This window comes from Bombina bombina, chromosome 4, assembly GCF_027579735.1.
Source record: "Bombina bombina isolate aBomBom1 chromosome 4, aBomBom1.pri, whole genome shotgun sequence".
Taxonomy (NCBI): Eukaryota; Metazoa; Chordata; class Amphibia; order Anura; family Bombinatoridae; genus Bombina; species Bombina bombina.
Genome location: NC_069502.1, coordinates 126526773 through 126550328, shown reverse-complemented (window position 1 = coordinate 126550328; position 23556 = coordinate 126526773). Strand labels below are relative to the sequence as shown.

Sequence of the window (23556 nt, the reverse complement as noted above, 5' to 3'; positions counted from 1 at the left end):
ACAAAACTTTCCAAGATAATAACTTAATATCTACGGAATGTAAGGGTTCAAACGGAACCCCCTGAAGAACTGAAAGAACTAAATTGAGACTCCAAGGAGGAGTCAAAGGTTTGTAAACAGGCTTGATTCTAACCAGAGCCTGAACAAAAGCTTGAACATCTGGCACAGCCGCCAGCTTTTTGTGAAGTAAAACAGATAAAGCAGAAATCTGTCCCTTCAAAGAACTTGCAGATAATCCTTTCTCCAAACCTTCTTGAAGAAAGGATAGAATCTTAGGAATTTTTATCTTGTTCCATGGGAATCCTTTAGATTCACACCAACAGATATATTTTTTCCATATTTTATGGTAGATTTTTCTAGTTACAGGCTTTCTGGCCTGAACAAGAGTATCAATGACAGAATCTGAGAACCCTCGCTTTGATAAAATCAAGCGTTCAATCTCCAAGCAGTCAGTTGGAGTGAGGCCAGATTCGGATGTTCGAACGGACCTTGAACAAGAAGGTCCTGTCTCAAAGGTAGCTTCCATGGTGGAGCCGATGACATATTCACCAGGTCTGCATACCAAGTCCTGCGTGGCCACGCAGGAGCTATCAAGATCACCGATGCCCTCTCCTGATTGATCCTGGCTACCAGCCTGGGGATGAGAGGAAACGGTGGGAATACATAAGCTAGGTTGAAGGTTCAAGGTGCTACTAGTGCATCTACTAGAGTCACCTTGGGATCCCTGGATCTGGATCCGTAGCAAGGAACCTTGAAGTTCTGACGAGAGGCCATCAGATCCATGTCTGGAATGCCCCACAATTGAGTAATTTGGGCAAAGATTTCCGGATGGAGTTCCCACTCCCCCGGATGAAATGTCTGACGACTCAGAAAATCCGCTTCCCAATTTTCCACTCCTGGGATGTGGATTGCAGACAAGTGGCAGGAGTGAGTCTCCGCCCATTGAATGATTTTGGTCACTTCTTCCATCGCCAGGGAACTCCTTGTTCCCCCCCTGATGGTTGATATACGCAACAGTCGTCATGTTGTCTGATTGAAACCGTATGAATTTGGCCTTTGCTAGCTGAGGCCAAGCCTTGAGAGCATTGAATATCGCTCTCAGTTCCAGAATATTTATCGGGAGAAGAGATTCTTCCCGAGACCAAAGACCCTGAGCTTTCAGGAGTTCCCAGACCGCGCCCCAGCCCACCAGACTGGCGTCGGTCGTGACAATGACCCACTCTGGTCTGCGGAAGCTCATCCCCTGTGACAGGTTGTCCAGGGTCAGCCACCAACGGAGTGAATCTCTGGTCCTCTGATCTACTTGTATCGTTCGGAGACAAGTCTGTATAATCCCCATTCCACTGACTGAGCATGCACAGTTGTAATGGTCTCAGATGAATTCGCGCAAAAGGAACTATGTCCATTGCCGCGACCATCAAACCTATTACTTCCATGCACTGCGCTATGGAAGGAAGAGGAACAGAATGAAGTACTTGACAAGAGCTTAGAAGTTTTGATTTTCTGGCCTCTGTCAGAAAAATCCTCATTTCTAAGGAGTCTATTATTGTTCCCAAGAAGGGAACTCTTGTTGACTGAGATAGAGAACTTTTTTCTACGTTCACTTTCCACCCGTGAGATCTGAGAAAGGCCAGGACAATGTCCGTATGAGCCTTTGCTTGTGGTAGGGACGACGCTTGAATCAGTATGTCGTCCAAGTAAGGTACTACTGCAATGCCCCTTGGTCGTAGCACCGCTAGAAGGGACCCTAGTACCTTTGTGAAAATTCTTGGAGCAGTGGCTAATCCGAATGAAAGTGCCACAAACTGGTAATGCTTGTCCAGAAAGGCGAACCTTAGGAACCGATGATGTTCCTTGTGGATAGGAATATGTAGATACGCATCCTTTAAATCCACCGTGGTCATGAATTGACCTTCCTGGATGGAAGGAAGAATTGTCCGAATGGTTTCCATTTTGAACGATGGAACCTTGAGAAACTTGTTTAGGATCTTGAGATCTAAGATTGGTCTGAATGTTCCCTCTTTTTTGGGAACTATGAACAGATTGGAGTAGAATCCCATCCCTTGTTCTCCTAATGGAACAGGATGAATCACTCCCATTTTTAACAGGTCTTCTACACAATGTAAGAATGGCTGTCTTTTTATGTGGTCTGAAGACAATTGAGACCTGTGGAACCTCCCCCTTGGGGGAAGCTCCTTGAATTCCAGAAGATAACCTTGGGAGACTATTTCTAGCGCCCAAGGATCCAGAACATCTCTTGCCCAAGCCTGAGCGAAGAGAGAAAGTCTGCCCCCCACCAGATCCGGTCCCGGATCGGGGGCCAACATCTCATGCTGTCTTGGTAGCAGTGGCAGGTTTCTTGGCCTGCTTACCTTTGTTCCAGCCTTGCATTGGCCTCCAGGCTGGCTTGGTTTGAGAAGTATTACCCTCTTGCTTAGAGGATGTAGCACTTGGGGCTGGTCCGTTTCTGCGAAAGGGACGAAAATTAGGTTTATTTTTAGCCTTGAAAGATCTATCCTGAGGAAGGGCGTGGCCCTTACCCCCAGTGATATCAGAAATAATCTCTTTCAAGTCAGGGCCAAACAGCGTTTTCCCCTTGAAAGGTATGTTAAGCAATTTGTTCTTGGAAGACGCATCCGCTGACCAAGATTTTAGCCAAAGCGCTCTGCGCGCCACAATAGCAAACCCTGAATTTTTCGCTGCTAATCTAGCCAATTGCAAAGTGGCGTCTAAAGTAAAAGAGTTAGCCAATTTGAGAGCATGAATTCTGTCCATAATCTCCTCATAAGAAGAATCTTTATTGAGTGACTTTTCTAGTTCATCGAACCAGAAACACGCTGCTGTAGTGACAGGAACCATGCATGAAATTGGTTGTAGAAGGTAACCTTGCTGAACAAACATCTTTTTAAGCAAACCCTCTAATTTTTTATCCATAGGATCTTTGAAAGCACAACTATCTTCTATAGCAGTGATTTTTAACCTTTTTTTTGCCGTGGCACACTTTTTTACATTAAAAAAATCCTGTGGCACACCACCATCCCAAAATTTTAAAAAAATCACACATTTTAGCCTAATACAGCATATATATATATATATATATATATATATATATATATATATACACACACAAACACACACATACTGTATGTATTGTGCTGTTATGCAATGCCTCCTACAAACTACCCCTGCACTGGGAGTAAAAAACAAGCAAAGTTTAAAAAATGTCACACTGTTGTCAGTCTGCCGTGGCACACCTGAGGATCTCTCACGGCACACTAGTGTGCCACGGCACACTGGTTGAAAAACACTGTTCTATAGGGATAGTAGTGCGTTTGTTTAGAGTAGAAACCGCCCCCTCGACCTTGGGGACTGTCTGCCATAAGTCCTTTCTGGGGTCGACCATAGGAAACAATTTCTTAAATATAGGGGGAGGGACAAAAGGTATGCCGGGCCTTTCCCATTCTTTGTTTACAATGTCCGCCACCCGCTTGGGTATAGGAAAAGCTTCGGGGGGCCCCGGGACCTCTAGGAACTTGTCCATCTTACATAATTTCTCTGGAATGACCAAATTCTCACAATCATCCAGAGTAGATAACACCTCCTTAAGCAGAGCACGGAGATGTTCCAATTTAAATTTGAATGTAATCACATCAGATTCAGCTTGTTGAGAAATTTTCCCTGAATCTGAAATTTCTCCCTCAGACAAAACCTCCCTGGCCCCCTCAGACTGGTGTAGGGGCACTTCAGAACCAATATCATCAGCGTCCTCATGCTCTTCAGTATTTTCTAAAACAGAGCAGTCGCGCTTTCGCTGATAAGTGGGCATTTTGGCTAAAATGTTTTTGATAAAATTATCCATTACAGCCGTTAATTGTTGCATAGTAAGGAGTATTGGCGCACTAGATGTACTAGGGGCCTCCTGTGTGGGCAAGACTGGCGTAGACGAAGGAGGGGATGATGCAGTACCATGCTTACTCCCCTCACTTGAGGAATCATCTTGGGCATCATTTTCTCTAAATTTTGTGTCACATAAATCACATCTATTTAAATGAGAAGGAACCTTGGCTTCCCCACATACAGAACATAGTCTATCTGATAGTTCAGACATGTTAAACAGGCATAAACTTGATAACAAAGTACAAAAAACGTTTTAAAATAAAACCGTTACTGTCACTTTAAATTTTAAACTAAACACACTTTATTACTGAAAATGTGAAAAAGTATGAAGGAATTGTTCAAAATTCACCAAAATTTCACCACAGTGTCTTAAAGCCTTAAAAGTATTGCACACCAAATTTGAAAGCTTTAACTCTTAAAATAACGGAACCGGAGCCGTTTTTATATTTAACCCCTATACAGTCCCTGGTATCTGCTTTGCTGAGACCCAACCAAGCCCAAAGGGGAATACGATACCAAATGACGCCTTCAGTAAGCTTTTTCTATGTATCTGAGCTCCTCACACATGCATCTGCATGTCTTGCTTCCCAAAAACAACTGCGCAATAGAGGCGCGAAAATGAGGCCCAGTGAAAAATGTGTCCAATACAGTGCCTGCCGGTTATTTTACATAATTCCCAAGAATAAAATAACTCCTCAAAACTATGAAGTATTAAAAATGCTTATATATCAATCGTTTAGCCCAGAAAAATGTCTACCAGTCTTTAAAGCCCTTGTGAAGCCCTTTATTCTTATTTAATAAAAATGGCTTACCGGATCCCATAGGGAAAATGACAGCTTCCAGCATTACCAAGTCTTGTTAGAAATGTGTCATACCTCAAGCAGCAAAAGTCTGCTCACTGTTTCCCCCAACTGAAGTTAATTCCTCTCAACAGTCCTGTGTGGAAACAGCCATCGATTTTAGTAACGGTTGCTAAAATCATTTTCCTCTTACAAACAGAAATCTTCATCTCTTTTCTGTTTCAGAGTAAATAGTACATACCAGCACTATTTTAAAATAACAAACTCTTGATTGAAGAATAAAAACTACATTTAAACACCAAAAAACTCTAAGCCATCTCCGTGGAGATGTTGCCTGTACAACGGCAAAGAGAATGACTGGGGAAGGCGGAGCCTAGGAGGGATCATGTGACCAGCTTTGCTGGGCTCTTTGCCATTTCCTGTTGGGGAAGAGAATATCCCACAAGTAAGGATGACGCCGTGGACCGGACACACCTATGTTGGAGAAACTGTTAATTTATTTTTTAAAACACACATTTGATGAAGCTAAATCCTACATGATCTGCAATTTGTACACATAATATAAAAAGCCATCTTGAGCATAGCATGGCTACTAATTTATAAGTACAGGATGTTAAGGTTGTTTTTCATTGATTTGTAAACACGTGTTTTTCCCTTATGTTTGGCCATTGCACTTACCAACACATTTCTCCGCTAATTCAACCAGGAATGCGTCAGACAGTTTAGGATTCCAGTCTCTGGTGTGTATTTGCAATATGTGCTTTCTTGCCTAGTAAAAACAATAAAATCACTCCAGTTTATCTGCAAAATTATGATGAGTGCTAATAGAGCAGAATACAGTAAATAAAGTTTAAAACATAAAAAGACTATTATTAATTATATTAATATAACCACTATTTATTTATATTTGATTGAAATCGTGGTTTTCTACAGAAAGGCCTGTCAGTCTGGCCTACAAGCAATCAATCGCATGAGAGCAGGGTTTGTCAATCATCCTGATCTGATCGAGACTATTTAACTCCATCCTTGAGGTGGTGGAAAAGTGAATTAGCAGAGGTCTATAAAAAGCAGTTGCTAAAAGGGACAGTCTAGTCAAAATTAAACTTTCATGATTCAGATAGGGCATGCAATTTTTTTTTTTTTAATTGTTTTATTTATAATCCAAGTCACTGTCCAAAAACAATATCAACCATTTTGAAAACATGACATAATCAAAAGATACAATAAATTTGACAACATAGTACTATGTTCATTTATACATGTAGTTAAATTTAGGCTAATCATCACATTAATGAACACAAACATTTTATTTTCCTACAATGCTTGGAGTTTTTGATTTTCAGTATAACCCCCCCCCCTTGTTCCCCCCCCCCATGCGAAGAGAAAACATAACAAAAAAAAAAAACCAAAAAAAAAAAACAAAAAAAAAAAAAAAAAAAAAAAAAAAAAACAAAACCAAACAAAACCAAAAAAAAAAATTACCATCACTTTCTTCCTCCTGAAGCTTTACCAGTTCCCTAATAGAACAATTTCTGTATTTCTAAAGGGGAAGATTATATAATCTATTTCTGCAGCCGGAAAGATTTTTAAGAAGGCAGCCCATTTATCAAAGAACCTTTTAATGTCTTGTTCATTATTTATATCCGCGTTTCTCTGGTCTAAAATGCATTGTTTTTTCATGCAGTTTTTAATTTCAGTAATACTTGGCATTGCATGACTTTTCCACTTCTTACAGATTAAATACCTGGTAGCAAGAATAGCGGAGATTATTATTTTTTCATCAGTTTGCTTACCAGGCTCTTCCTTAAGGCAGAGTATTATCTGATATATTGTCAAAGAGACATAGCCTATCTTAAGCACCTTTTTTAGCCAGTATTCGAGCCTAGCCCAGAGATTTTTAATCTTTGGACAATACCAAAACATATGTATTAAATCAGCTGCCTGATACGAACATTTAGGACATTTATTAAACCCTACATTCACACATTTGAAACCTCTCTCGGGGGTAAAATATGCCCCATGAAGGAGCTTAACATGTGCCTCCCTCCAAGTTGCAGAGAGCGTTACTTGTGCAATTTTTTTAATTGACAATTGAATAGTTTTAGACTCAATATTACTCTGAGGGATTGCTGTATTCCAGTAGAGGGCAATCTTTGCCAGTACCGGTTCTCCTTTATTTGTACCCAGAAGATGATAACATGGTGCAATTGACATATGACCATTTCTTGTTAGAGCAAGCCAATCATCGAGTTTACCTAGTCCCCATTCCCAACCAGCTTTCTTAACTAGGTCCTGTGCAAAATGCCTTAATTGCAAATACGCAAAGAAGTCTTTATTGGGCAAATCAAAATCTCTTTTTAATTCCTGGAATGTTTTGATATATTTTCTCTCTTTATCAATTATTTGGTATACCTTGGTTAACCCCCGATTATGCCATTTCCTAAAGACTTCGGAATGCAATCCTGATTGAAAAATAGGGTTACCTATTATAGGCAAAAGACAGGTAGCACTATTATTAATTGAAAGAAAGGTTACTATCTTGTGCCAAGCTTTAAGTGGGTTAAGAATTGTTTTAAATCGTTTAATTTCTGAGGGGATTTCTTTAGGTACTAAGTGTATTAATGCAGATAGAGAATATGGGTAGCAGACACTGGTCTCGAGATAATTATTCAAGACATAGTTATTAGATGAGATCCAGTCTGTTACGACACGAGCCAGAAAGGAGAGGTTATATAGCCTTATGTCTGGTAAGGCAAGACCACCATCCTTTCTTGGTATTGAAAGTTTCATAAGAGATATCTTTGACCTCTTATTCTGCCATAAGAACTGTATAAGTGAAGTATTGATTGAACGTATATCCTTACCTAATAGAATTATTGGTGTATTTTGAAGTATATATAAAAGTTTTGGAAGAAGAGCCATTTTAAAAAGGGCAATCCTTCCAGAAAGTGATATTGGGAGATTTTGCCATAACAAAAGCTTTTCTTTGATCATTTTTACTACTGGGGGTATATTCAATGTATAGAGATCTACGGACCTTGTCGGAATATGAATCCCTAGATATTTAAAAGAATCTTTTACTTGGCGAAAAGGAGTTTTTAATATTGAAGTTTTATTTTTCCTGAGCCACACTATCTCTGATTTTGTCATATTTACTTTGTATCTAGAGAATGTACCAAATTGTTCCAAGATCTGAAGAAGTTTTGGTAAGTTCAGTTTGGTGTTAGCCAAATAAAGCAGCAGATCATCAGCATACAGACCGATTTTTATTTCGCAGTTACGAATTTTTATACCATCCAAATGATGGCGTATTTTAATTGCCAGAGGTTCAATGGAAATATTAAATAAGAGCGGGGAAAGAGGACAGCCCTGCCTTGTTCCTCTACCTAACAAGATAGAGGGGGAAATGTTGTTATTCACTATCAATCTTGTAGATGGGTGTTTATATAGATTTTCGATAAATTCAAGAAAATTACCTCTGATGCCAAATTGTCTTAACGATGTTTTGATATGTTCGTAAAATATTGAATCAAAGGCTTTTTCAGCATCTAAGGAAATAATAGCAAGGTCAGGTATGTCCTCCCCCCCGCTAGTTAAATTAGATAGTACCTCAAAATATTCTGTCACCAATAGGGCTTCCCTAATTTTTGAGGCTGAGTTGCGGTTATTTAGAAAACCTGCTTGATCAGTATGTATAATTTCTGAGAGGGGTCTTTGAAGTCTAGATGCTAGAATTGCAGTAAGAATTTTGTAATCTGAATTTAACAGTGCAATTGGTCTGTAGGATTCCTTGTATTCAGGGTTTTTTCCGCCTTTTAATATCAAAGTTGTGTAAGAATTGGTAAATGAAGAGGGGATCATTTTACCACTAATAAAGAAGCTGTTAAAGAGCGTGCAAAGATGTGGGGTGGCTTCACCAATCAGGATCTTATAGAATTCACTAGGCAAGCCATCTGGACCTGCTGCTTTATTTGAGGCAAGCTTGGATATTACTTTCTCTATTTCTTCTATGGAAATAGGGACATTGAGGCTATCAGCCATTTCTGATGTGACAGTAGGATACGTGATATCTCTCCAAAAGTCATCAGATGTATGCGTATCACTTGTTTTAAATGAATATAATTCCTGGTAATATTCATTAAATGCAGCTAGTATGTCTTCGGCTTTAGAAAGCTGAAGACCTTTATTATACAATTTGTCTATGATTGGTTGTTTTTTCTCATTTTTTATTAATTTGGCCAGCATCTTACCTGATTTATTACCATATTTATATAGCTTAGCCTGCATTTTTAATTCCTTTTGAGTTTCTTGCAGTAAAACAAAAGTATCCCTTTCATTTTTTGCTTTAACGTATTTTGCCCAATTTAAGGGGGTTTTGTCAAGCAGATAATGATTATAAGTGTTAGTTAAACATTGGCATGATTCTCTTTCTCTAGATCGAATTTTCTTATGCAGGGCTGAGCTATATGAAATTATTTCGCCTCTCATTACTGCTTTTGCAGTGTCCCAAAATACTTCAGGGCGGTTTAAATAGTCTTTATTAAAATGTACAAATTCCTTATATCTATTTATAAGCCAGTTCTTGAATTTTACCTCAGTCGTCAGATAGTAGGGAAAAAAGAAACGTGTTGCAGCAGAATACAAATGTGAAAGCTGAAACTCAAGTACAATCGGTGCATGATCTGAAAGAAATATTGGTCCTATATCTGTTTTTACCCCTCTCATCACCATACGTTCATCAATTAGAAAAATGTCGATTCTGGAGAGCGTCTTATGCGCCTTGGAAAGACAGGTAAAATTTTGAGTAGAAGGATTTTGCTGTCTCCAGATATCCCGCAGTGCTAAGTTCTGCATTATTTTTTTAAACATCTTACCCTCTAGATTATCTTTTTTTTGTTTTAACTGTTTGACATTATGTCTTAGCCTATCGATCGGGCATTGTGGTGCCATATTGTAATCTCCTCCCATAATTAAAGAGCCTTCCGTGAAGGATAATAATTTGGTCTGCAAAGTGTTCCAAAATTTTGGATCAAATACATTAGGGCCGTATGTATTACATAATGTATACATCTTCTGGGCAATCTTTATTTTCAGTAGTACATATCTCCCCCCGATGTCAGCCTCAAAATGTGTGACTTCGGTATCAATTTTCTTTCCTATTAGAATTGCTACCCCCCTTTTCCTCTTAACACTAGGTGCAAAATAGATTTCTTTTACCCATGTTGATTTAAGTTTTAAAGATTCTTCAGCTGATAAATGGGTTTCTTGAATAAAACCTATGTCAGTCTGGATCTTTCGCAGGTGATTAAGGATTGCTTTTCTCTTTATAGGGGTAGATATACCACCTACATTCCAAGATACTATTTTACAATTTTTATTCAGCATATTCATTTATACATTAAGGAGGGAGAAAGAGAAGAGAGAAAGAGAAAAAAAATAAAATAAATAAATAAAATAAATAAATAAAAAAAAAAAAATAATAATAAAAAAAAAAAAAAATAATAATAATAATTTAAAATTAGACACCTAAATTTTCTCTGCACAGGTGGGGGTTGGGTCCTAGGACTCACGTCTAGAAGAGACACGGTCTTTCCCATAAGCAAAAACCTATAGCTTACACTCAGTCTAATAATCAGATATTCAATATTGCTGTTATTAAGCTTAGGAACCCAGTGTGTTATAGAAGCTCTCAGCCAGTTGAGCTTCTTCAAAGAAGTGTGTGACTTCCCCAACTTTAACCTTTAATTTGTAGGGGTACATTATGGTTGCCTGGTACCCTTTTTGTATCAGTTTGGAACAAATAGGAGCAAGCTCCCTTCTCCTTGCTGCAGTGTCAGCGGAGAAATCTTGAAACATAAGGATTGTAGCGTCTCCAGCCTTAACAGGCTGTTTGCGATAATGCTGGAATAAGGTAAGTTTGTCTTGAAAATTTAATATTCTAGCGATAACAGGCCTAGGCCTAGTTCTATCTTTATTGCCTGAGCGAGGTAGACCAAGTCTGTGCGCTCTCTCCACTGGGATGGGATATAGGGTAGATGGCATCTTTAAAATTGTAGGCAAGGTTTCTGATATAAAATTAACAAGATTGTCATATTGTTGTTCTTCCGGAAGGCCTATAATTCTTATATTATTTCTTCTAGAACGATTTTCTAGATCTTCTAATCTGTTTTGAATTTTCTGTACATTATTATTTATACCTTCTAGATTAGAACTATGCGTTATTGTTAGATCTTCCAGGTCCGAAACTCTTTGTTCGGCTTCCTGCAGCCTATTAGAGAATTGACGAACCTCTTGTGTCAGAGAAAGAAAATCTTGTTTGATTTCAGCTCTAAGAGCCTCAAATTTAGGAGAGAGCGCATCAGATATACTAGCGACTAAGCTGTGAATATTGGTTACTTCTTGTACAACTGGTACATTTAACATAGTTGGTTGCGCTTCTGTGGGAGGCTCCTGATTACCCTTCAATTTTCTGTCTCTCTGTCTTGCTGCCATGGCTGGAGAAATATTCCGGGGTGAGGTGTGAAGGAATTTATCCATGTGCCAGAAAAGAAAAGAGAATTAAAAAAAATTGAAGTGAGGCAATTTATCTAAGTGAAGATCAATACAGGGAGTGAACTTAATTTTAGAGTTAAGTTTGAGAAGGTGAAGCGTTCTCAAATAGACAAGTGAGGATAGGGATGTGCACTATTGTGACCAAGTGAGGGAAAAGAAAAGGGGAGAGAGAAAAAAAAAAAAAAAAAAAAAAAAAAAAAAGGAAAGAAAGGAAAAATAATAAACTGTGAATTAAATCGTGTTATTTAGATCCAGCCAGGGATGCAGAGATCAGGGACGTTATTAATGTTAGGCAATTTTATGCCAGTTTGTTAATTGTCTTACTGTTGCTAATCTTCAAAAGACACAATAAAGGAAATGGTATCTCTGAAAGCAGCAACAGCAATTTCTTAATTAGATTTATATCCAAGAAAATATTATTCCAGCAATTATATACAGTATATTTTATGGGTAAGCAAACATATTCACAGTGACCTAGTTATATCCTGGTTCAGTCAGTTTCATTTGTATTTTATTTTCAGAGAAGTTAAAATATCTCTTCTTTAAAGAAAATTTATAAGGTAGTTTTAACTAATGATCTTTATATTTCTATATAAACTTTCTCCCTGTCCAATAGTAAGGGATAGTATTTTATTTTCAGGGAACGTAGGAGATTTATTCTTAGGAAAGAGTTATTAGATAATATAACTGAGGATCTTTTATCTCTATATAGCCCTTCCCTCCAAGCAGTAATAATGGGTAATATATCCTGAAAAAGGTTATAGTAAATTTCTCTGGTATTGAATTATTAATTCCTTATTCACACTCAATAACTCCCCTTCTCCCCTCCCTTCTCTCTCCCCTGAGAATGTTTCACTTTTTAGAGGAGAAAGTACAATGTCTTTTTACATACTATGCACATTTTACACATTCTTAAGCATTAACATTTTTGCCTAGATTTGCTCAATACATTGATATGACAAAAATTGTAGCGACAAGTAATATAGTTAAATAAAATTAAATGCGCCAAACAAATCATATGCAGAAAAAAGAATCATATAAGGAGCCAATGAAAAAAAAAAAAAAAAAAAAAAAAAAAAAAGTTCCTTTATATAGTTAATAAAGTTCAGCCAGTTCTTGTATGTATGCAGCTCGTCACCTTACCTGGGTCATTCTATGCATCAGCGTTCAACTAATAGCCAGGTAGGTGGGCGGAAAGGGACATGCAGCTCTGGTTGGTATCCCCAAAAAAAAGGTGAAGAGAGAAAAACATGCTCCCAGATTGAGCACCTCCTAATTTAGCGCTTACCCACAGCGTCTCGAGGAACCAGAGCAGAGATATGCAGAGGCGCTGCACAGGGAGATCTCAGCGGCAACTGCCAGGCTAGCTACACACAGCCCCGACCTCCCACGCAGCACCGGTGGGGGAGGGGGGATTCTCCAGCAAGCTTTCAGTCCGGCACCGAGCAGAGCCGCTTCGAGTACTTATCGCTCCCTGCTTGAAGATGCGGCTCCGCCACCACACTTCAGCTCAGTCTCACGGATGATTTCTGTCTCCCTCGCAACTTCGGTGGGGGAGAGGAAGGTATGTGGGGGGTCCGCCGCGCTGCTGTGGGTACTCAGGGCAGGAGTCAGGAAAAAAACATCAGGTCCTTTGTTAGTGCAGCAGTGTTGATATATGTAAATAGCCTTATCCTCCCACGCAGCACCGGTGGGGGAGGAAAGGGTATGGAGAGAATCTGCTGTTATCCTGCAGGTAATTAGGGCCAGGTTCAAGGCAGTTTATCAGTATAGCAGAGAGAGTGTATAAAGATAGCCTCAACCTCCCACGCAGCACCGGTGGGGGAGGGAGGCACTCTGTTCCTCTTTGAAGTTATATCACAAGTTCTAATATATATAAAAAGAGGAAGCCCAAGGTATAGGCTTTTTGCAAGCTGACTAATAATGTCAGCACAGTGGGATGTCTGTCCACTGTCTGGTTCCAGGAGCGTTGATACAGGCTATCCAAGAAGCTACCCAGGTCCCTGGGTTTGGCACGAGAAACTCCACCAGCAGCTGCAGGACTGGAAGGTAATCACACACAGGTGTGTGCAGTTAGCTCCTCCTCCGGAAACCAGGGCATGCAATTTTAAACAACTTTCTAATTTACTTTTATTATCAAATTTCCTTTGTTCTCTTGGTATGCTTTGCTGAAAGCTAAACAGAGAAAGGCTCACATGCTAATTTCTAAGCCCTTGAAGACACCCCTCTTAACTCCGTGTATTTTGAGTTTTTCACAGCTAGACAACACTAGTTCATGTTTGCAATTGAGACACAGCTTTCTGACACTAGGCAGTAACGTTTCACCCCAGAATGCCTGAATCAGGAAAGAAAAAAAATTTGCGTTCAGTGTCCCTTTAACACAGTTATCTATATGGCCCACATGAACTAGCAGTATCCAGTTGTGGAAAGCAAATAAAAAAAAAAAGCATGTGATAAGAGGCTGTCTCTAGTGGCTAAGAAACAGGCAGACATTTAGAGGTTTAAATCTTATAAAGTATTTATATATATCAATGTTGGTTGTGCAAAGCTGGGGAATGGGTAGTAAAGACATTATCTTCTAAAATAATAACTATTTTAGTGCAGACTATACCTTTAATGTAAATAATTTCAAATGTTAAATCACAAATAAATGTATTTGCTGCTCTTAGGAGATTTATGTGATCGTGAATCTTTTTTAAAAATGGTTTCCCAGAAACAAGTTCTGAAAGGTTGTCACACCAAGCAGCAGTAGCAGCAGCTATACAGGCAATGCTGACAGCAGGTCAAAATATAAAACCTGCAAGCTGAAAGGATTGCCTATAACGTTATTCAAGTTCTCTATCTAAAGGATACTTAAAAGAGGAACTACTATATGATCTAAAGGAATAGTTGTATGCCTAGCAAGAGTGGAAATAGCTGAACCCACTTTAGGAATGTTTCCCAATTCTATGTTTTAAAAGAAGAAAAAGGAAGTATAGAATTAAACTTAGCAGTACCCGTCTACTGTCTTTTTTTATTATTACTATTATCAGGTATTTGTAGAGCTCAAACAGATTCCGCAACACTATAAACATAGCCGGTATACAAGATAACATTTATAGGGATCAAATGGATAGAGGGCCCTGCCGAGAGTTGCACTGTTGTAGTCAACTTATGAAAGTGACCTTCAAACAGCTGGGCTCATAGGCTTACATGCTAAGGGGTTCAAGGGGATAACAATGGAGTTAGGAAGGTTAGTGTAGGTTGTATGCGTCCCTGAAAAGTAGAGTCTTTAAGGAGCGCTTGAAGCTTTCAAAACTAGGGGAGTCTCTTGTGGAGCGGGGCAGAGTGTTCCACAAGATGGGAGCCAGACTGAAGAAGTCCTATAAACGGGAATGTGAGGAGGTAACAAAAGAGGAGGAGAGTAGGAGATTGTGAGCAAACCAAAGGGGTCGGGAGGAAGAGTTTCTGGAGACAAGGTCTGAGATGTAAGGGGGAGCAGTGCAGTTGAGGGCTTTGTATGTCAAAGTGAGAATCATGTGTATAATCCTGGAGACAAGAGGAAGCCAGTGAAGGTATTGGCAGAGAGGTGCAGCATGTTAAAAGCGACGTGCAAGGAAGATGAGCCTAGTAGAGGCATTCAATTTCATTATGGATTGTAAAGGAGCTAGGGAGACCAGAAAGGGTTGAGTTGCAGTAGTCAAAGCGGGAAAGGATGAGAGAGTGGATTAAAATCTTAGTTGTGTCTTGCGTAAGAAAATGTCTAATTTTAAAGATGTTTTTAAGGTAAAGCGGCAGACTTTAACCAAGGACAATTTGAGGAGTGAAAAAAAGATCCAAGTCAAGTGTGACCCCCAAGACATCCTTAGAAATGAATTCAGAAACAGTCAGGCACAGGAAAAGAGGAACGCAGCTTAGGAGCTACTTTAAGCAAGGAATGATAAATTATTTAACAGGACAATCTTCTGCCTCTAAAGAAACTAGATATTACCTCAATAAAGCATGAATATGCTCAACCCTGAAATTAAAGAACACATCCTCCAAGTCTCAGGACCCTGCTGCTGCAGTAGATAGACTATCCTCAGAGCCATCAATGGTTAAACTTGGAGGAGCCACTCCTAAGGGAAGTCAATAATGAGCTAAAGACAAAAGAACCAACTTCTAATCTTTGCAAACATCTTGTCATAAGAGCTGGGGGCAAGACCATAAGAGACTCATTAATAGTAGAGTGAATATTCTCCATATTTTTTAGAGAAGGTTCAGATGAACCCATTGGGAGTATCTTTGCAGAGCAGGGGACACACCTGAGAATCCTTACAAAGCAAACACAAACTGGAAGGGGACAAAGTAACAGAGGTTCTCCATTCTAAAACATCAGCTGACGGACCAGAGTACTGAGCTGCACTAGTTTGCTACTTTGATCCATAGTAACAGTAAGGAAATAGCTTAAGTATCAGAGATAGACTAAAGCAAATAACCAAGACACAGATAGATAACCCCAAATGGAAGAAAAAAAAGACACAATGTAAAACCGATTAACTCTTGTGAGGGAAACCGTAACAATAAGGTACAGTCAAATAAGCACTGAATAACTGTGAAAAACAGCAAAGACTTTACATAGCAAACAGCACATAAATGGTTAAATAAAAATAGTACCCCAAATTTGAAACCAAGCTCTGTTGATCAGAGTATCTTACCACCTCAGCCGGTCCTGAGAGCATTCCTAACCTGCTGAATAGGTTACAGCAACGCAGGTACAGGAAAGGATTTATTTCAGAAAAGGAACACTAAAAAGGACACTAAAATTGTTAACCCTTAGCATACCTGGGACTCAAATCAGTTAAAGAACCTCTCTCAAAAACTAGTAAATCTGCACTTCACTTTCAAGTATCAAGGAGGCAAAAGAAAATTATTGGAGGATCATGGGAAGTGTAAGGCATTTTAAGCTCTGGTGTGTCTCTAGCCTCCTCCTGATCTGGGTGCAATATTCTTGCACATGACGACTCGTGGACTCTTACCATCTATGAAAGAAAATACAACATTGCAACCATGGATATATAGGCTCATACTACATAATTAAAGACTAATCCTCATTTCAGGATGAATAACCTTTGGACTAATGTAACTAATGTAACAAATAAAAAAACATAATTTATGTAAGAACTTACCTGATAAATTCATTTCTTTCATATTAACAAGAGTCCATGAGCTAGTGACGTATGGGATATACATTCCTACCAGGAGGGGCAAAGTTTCCCAAACCCTAAAATGCCTATAAATACACCCCTCACCACACCCACAAATCAGTTTAACGAATAGCCAAGAAGTGGGGTGATAAGAAAAAAAGTGCGAAGCATATAAAATAAGGAATTGGAATAATTGTGCTTTATACAAAAAAATCATAACCACCACAAAAAAGGGCGGGCCTCATGGACTCTTGTTAATATGAAAGAAATGAATTTATCAGGTAAGTTCTTACATAAATTATGTTTTCTTTCATGTAATTAACAAGAGTCCATGAGCTAGTGACGTATGGGATAATGACTACCCAAGATGTGGATCTTTCCACACAAGAGTCACTAGAGAGGGAGGGATAAAATAAAGACAGCCAATTCCTGCTGAAAATAATCCACACCCAAAATAAAGTTTAACAAAAAACATAAGCAGAAGATTCAAACTGAAACCGCTGCCTGAAGAACTTTTCTACCAAAAACTGCTTCAGAAGAAGAAAATATATCAAAATGGTAGAATTTAGTAAAAGTATGCAAAGAGGACCAAGTTGCTGCTTTGCAGATCTGGTCAACCGAAGCTTCATTCCTAAACGCTCAGGAAGTAGATACTGACCTAGTAGAATGAGCTGTAATTCTCTGAGGCGGAATTTTACCCGACTCAACATAGGCAAGATGAATTAAAGATTTCAACCAAGATGCCAAAGAAATGGCAGAAGCTTTCTGGCCTTTCCTAGAACCGGAAAAGATAACAAATAGACTAGAAGTCTTACGGAAAGATTTCGTAGCTTCAACATAATATTTCAAAGCTCTAACAACATCCAAAGAATGCAATGATTTCTCCTTAGAATTCTTAGGATTAGGACATAATGAAGGAACCACAATTTCTCTACTAATGTTGTTGGAATTCACAACTTTAGGTAAAAATTCAAAAGAAGTTCGCAACACCGCCTTATCCTGATGAAAAATCAGAAAAGGAGACTCACACGAAAGAGCAGATAATTCAGAAACTCTTCTAGCAGAAGAGATGGCCAAAAGGAACAAAACTTTCCAAGAAAGTAATTTAATGTCCAATGAATGCATAGGTTCAAACGGAGGAGCTTGAAGAGCTCCCAGAACCAAATTCAAACTCCAAGGAGGAGAAATTGACTTAATGACAGGTTTTATACGAACCAAAGCTTGTACAAAACAATGAATATCAGGAAGAATAGCAATCTTTCTGTGAAAAAGAACAGAAAGAGCGGAGATTTGTCCTTTCAAAGAACTTGCGGACAAACCCTTATCTAAACCATCCTGAAGAAACTGTAAAATTCTCGGTATTCTAAAAGAATGCCAAGAAAAATGATGAGAAAGACACCAAGAAATATAAGTCTTCCAGACTCTATAATATATCTCTCGAGATACAGATTTACGAGCCTGTAACATAGTATTAATCACGGAGTCAGAGAAACCTCTATGACCAAGAATCAAGCGTTCAATCTCCATACCTTTAAATTTAAGGATTTCAGATCCGGATGGAAAAAAGGACCTTGTGACAGAAGGTCTGGTCTTAACGGAAGAGTCCATGGCTGGCAAGATGCCATCCGGACAAGATCCGCATACCAAAACCTGTGAGGCCATGCCGGAGCTATTAGCAGAACAAACGAGCATTCCCTCAGAATCTTGGAGATTACTCTTGGAAGAAGAACTAGAGGCGGAAAGATATAGGCAGGATGATACTTCCAAGGAAGTGATAATGCATCCACTGCCTCCGCCTGAGGATCCCGGGATCTGGACAGATACCTGGGAAGTTTCTTGTTTAGATGAGAGGCCATCAGATCTATCTCTGGGAGCCCCCACAATTGAACAATCTGAAGAAATACCTCTGGGTGAAGAGACCATTCGCCCGGATGCAACGTTTGGCGACTGAGATAATCCGCTTCCCAATTGTCTACACCTGGGATATGAACCGCAGAGATTAGACAGGAGCTGGATTCCGCCCAAACCAAAATTCGAGATACTTCTTTCATAGCCAGAGGACTGTGAGTCCCTCCTTGATGATTGATGTATGCCACAGTTGTGACATTGTCTGTCTGAAAACAAATGAATGATTCTCTCTTCAGAAGAGGCCAAAACTGAAGAGCTCTGAAAACTGCACGGAGTTCCAAGATATTGATCGGTAATCTCACCTCCTGAGATTCCCAAACTCCTTGTGCCGTCAGAGATCCCCACACAGCTCCCCAACCTGTGAGACTTGCATCTGTTGAAATTACAGTCCAGGTCGGAAGAACAAAAGAAGCCCCCTGAATTAAACGATGGTGATCTGTCCACCACGTTAGAGAGTGCCGAACAATCGGTTTTAAAGATATTAATTGATATATCTTCGTGTAATCCCTGCACCATTGGTTCAGCATACAGAGCTGAAGAGGTCGCATGTGAAAACGAGCAAAGGGGATCGCGTCCGATGCAGCAGTCATAAGACCTAGAATTTCCATGCATAAGGCTACCGAAGGGAATGATTGTGACTGAAGGTTTCGACAAGCTGTAATCAATTTTAGACGTCTCTTGTCTGTTAAAGACAAAGTCATGGACACTGAATCTATCTGGAAACGCAGAAAGGTAACCCTTGTTTGAGGAATCAAAGAACTTTTTGGTAAATTGATCCTCCAACCATGATCTTGAAGAAACAACACAAGTCGATTCGTATGAGACTCTGCTAAATGTAAAGACGGAGCAAGTACCAAGATATCGTCCAAATAAGGAAATACCACAATACCCTGTTCTCTGATTACAGACAGAAGGGCACCGAGAATCTTTGTGAAAATTCTTGGAGCTGTAGCAAGGCCAAACGGTAGAGCCACAAATTGGTAATGCTTGTCTAGAAAAGAGAATCTCAGGAACTGATAATGATCTGGATGAATCGGAATATGCAGATATGCATCCTGTAAATCTATTGTGGACATATAATTCCCTTGCTGAACAAAAGGCAATATAGTCCTTACAGTTACCATCTTGAACGTTGGTATCCTTACATAACGATTCAATAATTTTAGATCCAGAACTGGTCTGAAGGAATTCTCCTTCTTTGGTACAATGAAGAGATTTGAATAAAACCCCATCCCCTGTTCCGGAACTGGAACTGGCATAATTACTCCAGCCAACTCTAGATCTGAAACACAATTCAGAAATGCTTGAGCTTTCACTGGATTTACTGGGACATGGGAAAGAAAAAATCTCTTTGCAGGAGGTCTCATCTTGAAACCAATTCTGTACCCTTCTGAAACAATGTTCTGAATCCAAAGATTGTGAACAGAATTGATCCAAATTTCTTTGAAAAAACGTAACCTGCCCCCTACCAGCTGAACTGGAATGAGGGCCGTACCTTCATGTGAACTTAGAAGCAGGCTTTGCCTTTCTAGCAGGCTTGGATTTATTCCAGACTGGAGATGGTTTCCAAACTGAAACTGCTCCTGAGGACGAAGGATCAGGCTTTTGTTCTTTGTTGAAACGAAAGGAACGAAAACGATTGTTAGCCCTGTTTTTACCTTTAGACTTTTTATCCTGTGGTAAAAAAGTTCCTTTCCCACCAGTAACAGTTGAAATAATAGAATCCAACTGAGAACCAAATAATTTGTTTCCCTGGAAAGAAATGGAAAGTAGAGTTGATTTAGAAGCCATATCAGCATTCCAAGTCTTAAGCCATAAAGCTCTTCTGGCTAAGATAGCCAGAGACATAAATCTAACATCAACTCTAATAATATCAAAAATGGCATCACAGATGAAATTATTAGCATGCTGGAGAAGAAGAATAATATCATGAGAATCACGATTTGTTACTTGTTGCGCTAGAGTTTCCAACCAAAAAGTTGAAGCTGCAGCAACATCAGCCAATGATATAGCAGGTCTAAGAAGATTACCTGAACATAGATAAGCTTTTCTTAGAAAAGATTCAATTTTTCTATCTAAAGGATCCTTAAACGAGGTACCATCTGACGTAGGAATGGTAGTACGTTTAGCAAGGGTAGAAATAGCCCCATCAACTTTAGGGATTTTGTCCCAAAATTCTAACCTGTCAGGCGGAACAGGATATAATTGCTTAAAACGTTTAGAAGGAGTAAATGAATTACCCAATTTATCCCATTCCTTAGCAAATACTGCAGAAATAGCATTAGGAACAGGAAAGACTTCTGGAATAACCGCAGGAGCTTTAAAAACCTTATCCAAACGTATAGAATTAGTATCAAGAGGACTAGAATCCTCTATTTCTAAAGCAATTAGTACTTCTTTAAGTAAAGAGCGAATAAATTCCATCTTAAATAAATATGAAGATTTATCAGCATCAATCTCTGAGACAGAATCCTCTGAACCAGAAGAGTCCAAAGAATCAGAATGATGGTGTTCATTTAAAAATTCATCTGTAGAGAGAGGAGATTTAAAAGACTTTTTACGTTTACTAGAAGGAGAAATAACAGACAAAGCCTTCTTTATGGATTCAGAAACAAAATCTCTTATGTTATCAGGAACATTCTGCACCTTAGATGTTGAGGGAACTGCAACAGGCAATGGTACATCACTAAAGGAAATATTATCTGCTTTAACAAGTTTGTCATGACAATTATTACAAACAACAGCTGGAGGAATAGCTACCAAAAGTTTACAGCAGATACACTTAGCTTTGGTAGATCCAGCAGGCAGTGGTTTTCCTGTAGTATCTTCTGGCTCAGATGCAACGTGAGACATCTTGCAATATGTAAGAGAAAAAACAACATATAAAGCAAAATAGATCAAATTCCTTATAAGACAGTTTCAGGAATGGGAAAAAAATGCCAAACATCAAGCTTCTAGCAACCAGAAGCAAATGAAAAATGAGACTGAAATAATGTGGAGACAAAAGCGACGCCCATATTTTTTGGCGCCAAATAAGACTCCCACATTATTTGGCGCCTAAATGCTTTTGGCGCCAAAAATGACGCCACATCCGGAACGCCGACATTTTTGGCGCAAAATAACGTCAAAAAATGACGCAACTTCCGGCGACACGTATGACGCCGGAAACGGAAAAGAATTTTTGCGCCAAGAAAGTCCGCGCCGAGAATGACGCAATAAAATGAAGCATTTTCAGCCCCCGCGAGCCTAACAGCCCACAGGGAAAAAAGTCAAATTTTTGAGGTAAGAAAAAAATATGATAATTTAAAGCATAATCCCAAATATGAAACTGACTGTCTGAAAAATAAGGAAAGTTGAACATTCTGAGTCAAGGCAAATAAATGTTTGAATACATATATTTAGAACTTTATAAATAAAGTGCCCAACCATAGCTTAGAGTGTCACAGAAAATAAGACTTACTTACCCCAGGACACTCATCTACATGTTTGTAGAAAGCCAAACCAGTACTGAAACGAGAATCAGTAGAGGAAATGGTAAATATAAGAGTATATCGTCGATCTGAAAAGGGAGGTAAGAGATGAATCTCTACGACCGATAACAGAGAACCTTATGAAATAGACCCCGTAGAAGGAGATCACTGCATTCAATAGGCAATACTCTCCTCACATCCCTCTGACATTCACTGCACGCTGAGAGGAAAACCGGGCTCCAACTTGCTGCGGAGCGCATATCAACGTAGAATCTAGCACAAACTTACTTCACCACCTCCCTTGGAGGCAAAGTTTGTAAAACTGATTTGTGGGTGTGGTGAGGGGTGTATTTATAGGCATTTTAGGGTTTGGGAAACTTTGCCCCTCCTGGTAGGAATGTATATCCCATACGTCACTAGCTCATGGACTCTTGTTAATTACATGAAAGAAAACTACCTTTAGATAACTTGGAAATGTAAACTAGTAGAATTTAATTTCCTGTGGCGACTACATAAAACAAGCTATCCCTTTTCCCTCTTTTGTAAAAGAGAGGGGCCGCTTGCTCACCTTCTGATCAGGTAAACCGAAAAGAAATTCCCTGTCAAACCGACCAGGTCTCCTGAGTGCTGGATCTATTGAATCAAGTCTGTTGGTAGCACCAATAACGACAATTTCACCTCTATTGTCCAATCCGTCCATGAGTGCAAGCAGCGTTGATACTATAGAACTTGATAGAAAAAATATATATATTTAGTTTGTATTCTTTACATATATTATGCATCTTATTTATATTTTCTGGTACATGGACTTTATCAATGTATACAATAAAACTGTCATCACTTCACCATCACAACTTAAAGGAATTTCTCGTTTATATGGTATGAATTGTTTTGGGGATATGAAACCCCAAATATTTGCTTTCATGATTCAGATAGAGCAAGCAATTTTAACACACATTTCTAATATACTATTAATGTATCTGTGATCCTTTTGTTATCTTTTGTGGAAAAGCAGGGACAAACTCAGGTGTCTGGAGCACTATATGGCAGCAGTCTTTCAAGAATGTTTTCCCATTTGCATAACCACTAGATGGCAGCACTATTTCCTGCCATGTAGTGCTCCAGACGCCTACCTAGGTATTTTCTAAACACAGAATTTCATGGGAACTAAGCAAATTTGATAATAGAAGTAAATAGTATGTGCTCCCTGAAATCTTTGCGTTTCATATCCCTTTAATCATACTTCACAATCAAAAAGGCACCACTACTCTTAGCGCATTACACTGCCTTAAAGTGATTGTAAAGTTTAAGGAATTAGTGCCCAGTATCTAAAAATAAATCTTAAAAACAGGGGCACTTTAATTGATTAAATTTTAGAAAGACTCCTCTTTTTAAAAAATATTTAACATTGCATTATGGTAAACACACCACCGTTCCTCCCCCTGAATCTCCTACTGTATTAAAAATATCTATGAGGAAACCGGCTTCCTCCAATTGCTGCGTGCCCCCTTTGGCGTCCAGCTCGTGGTGCACGCAACTATTGGAGGAAACCGGATCCGTCATCGATATGTTAAATACAGTATGAAATGCGGGCAGAGGATCAGCGGTATGTTAACCATAACACAATGGTAAATATTTTTTTAAAAAGAAGCGTCTTTGTAAAGTTTAATGAATTAAAGTGCCCCTGTCTAAGATAATTTTTTGATACAGGGCAGCAATTTAGTAAACTTTACAATCACTTTAATTTAAAAATCGATCCTCTTT

At 39.0% G+C, this 23556-nt stretch overlaps 1 protein-coding gene across 1 annotated transcript in view; it reads right to left on the bottom strand.

Moving 5' to 3' along the window:
• ATAD2B (ATPase family AAA domain containing 2B) overlaps positions 1 to 23556 on the bottom strand; it is an 823789-nt gene that overhangs the window by 508077 nt on the left and 292156 nt on the right. The window contains exons 13-14 of the mRNA XM_053711168.1: positions 22361 to 22520; positions 5376 to 5466 (exon numbers count right to left, since the gene is read on the bottom strand). Coding sequence (XP_053567143.1) covers positions 5376 to 5466; positions 22361 to 22520 — 251 coding nt within the window. The remainder of the gene's footprint in view (positions 1 to 5375; positions 5467 to 22360; positions 22521 to 23556) is intronic.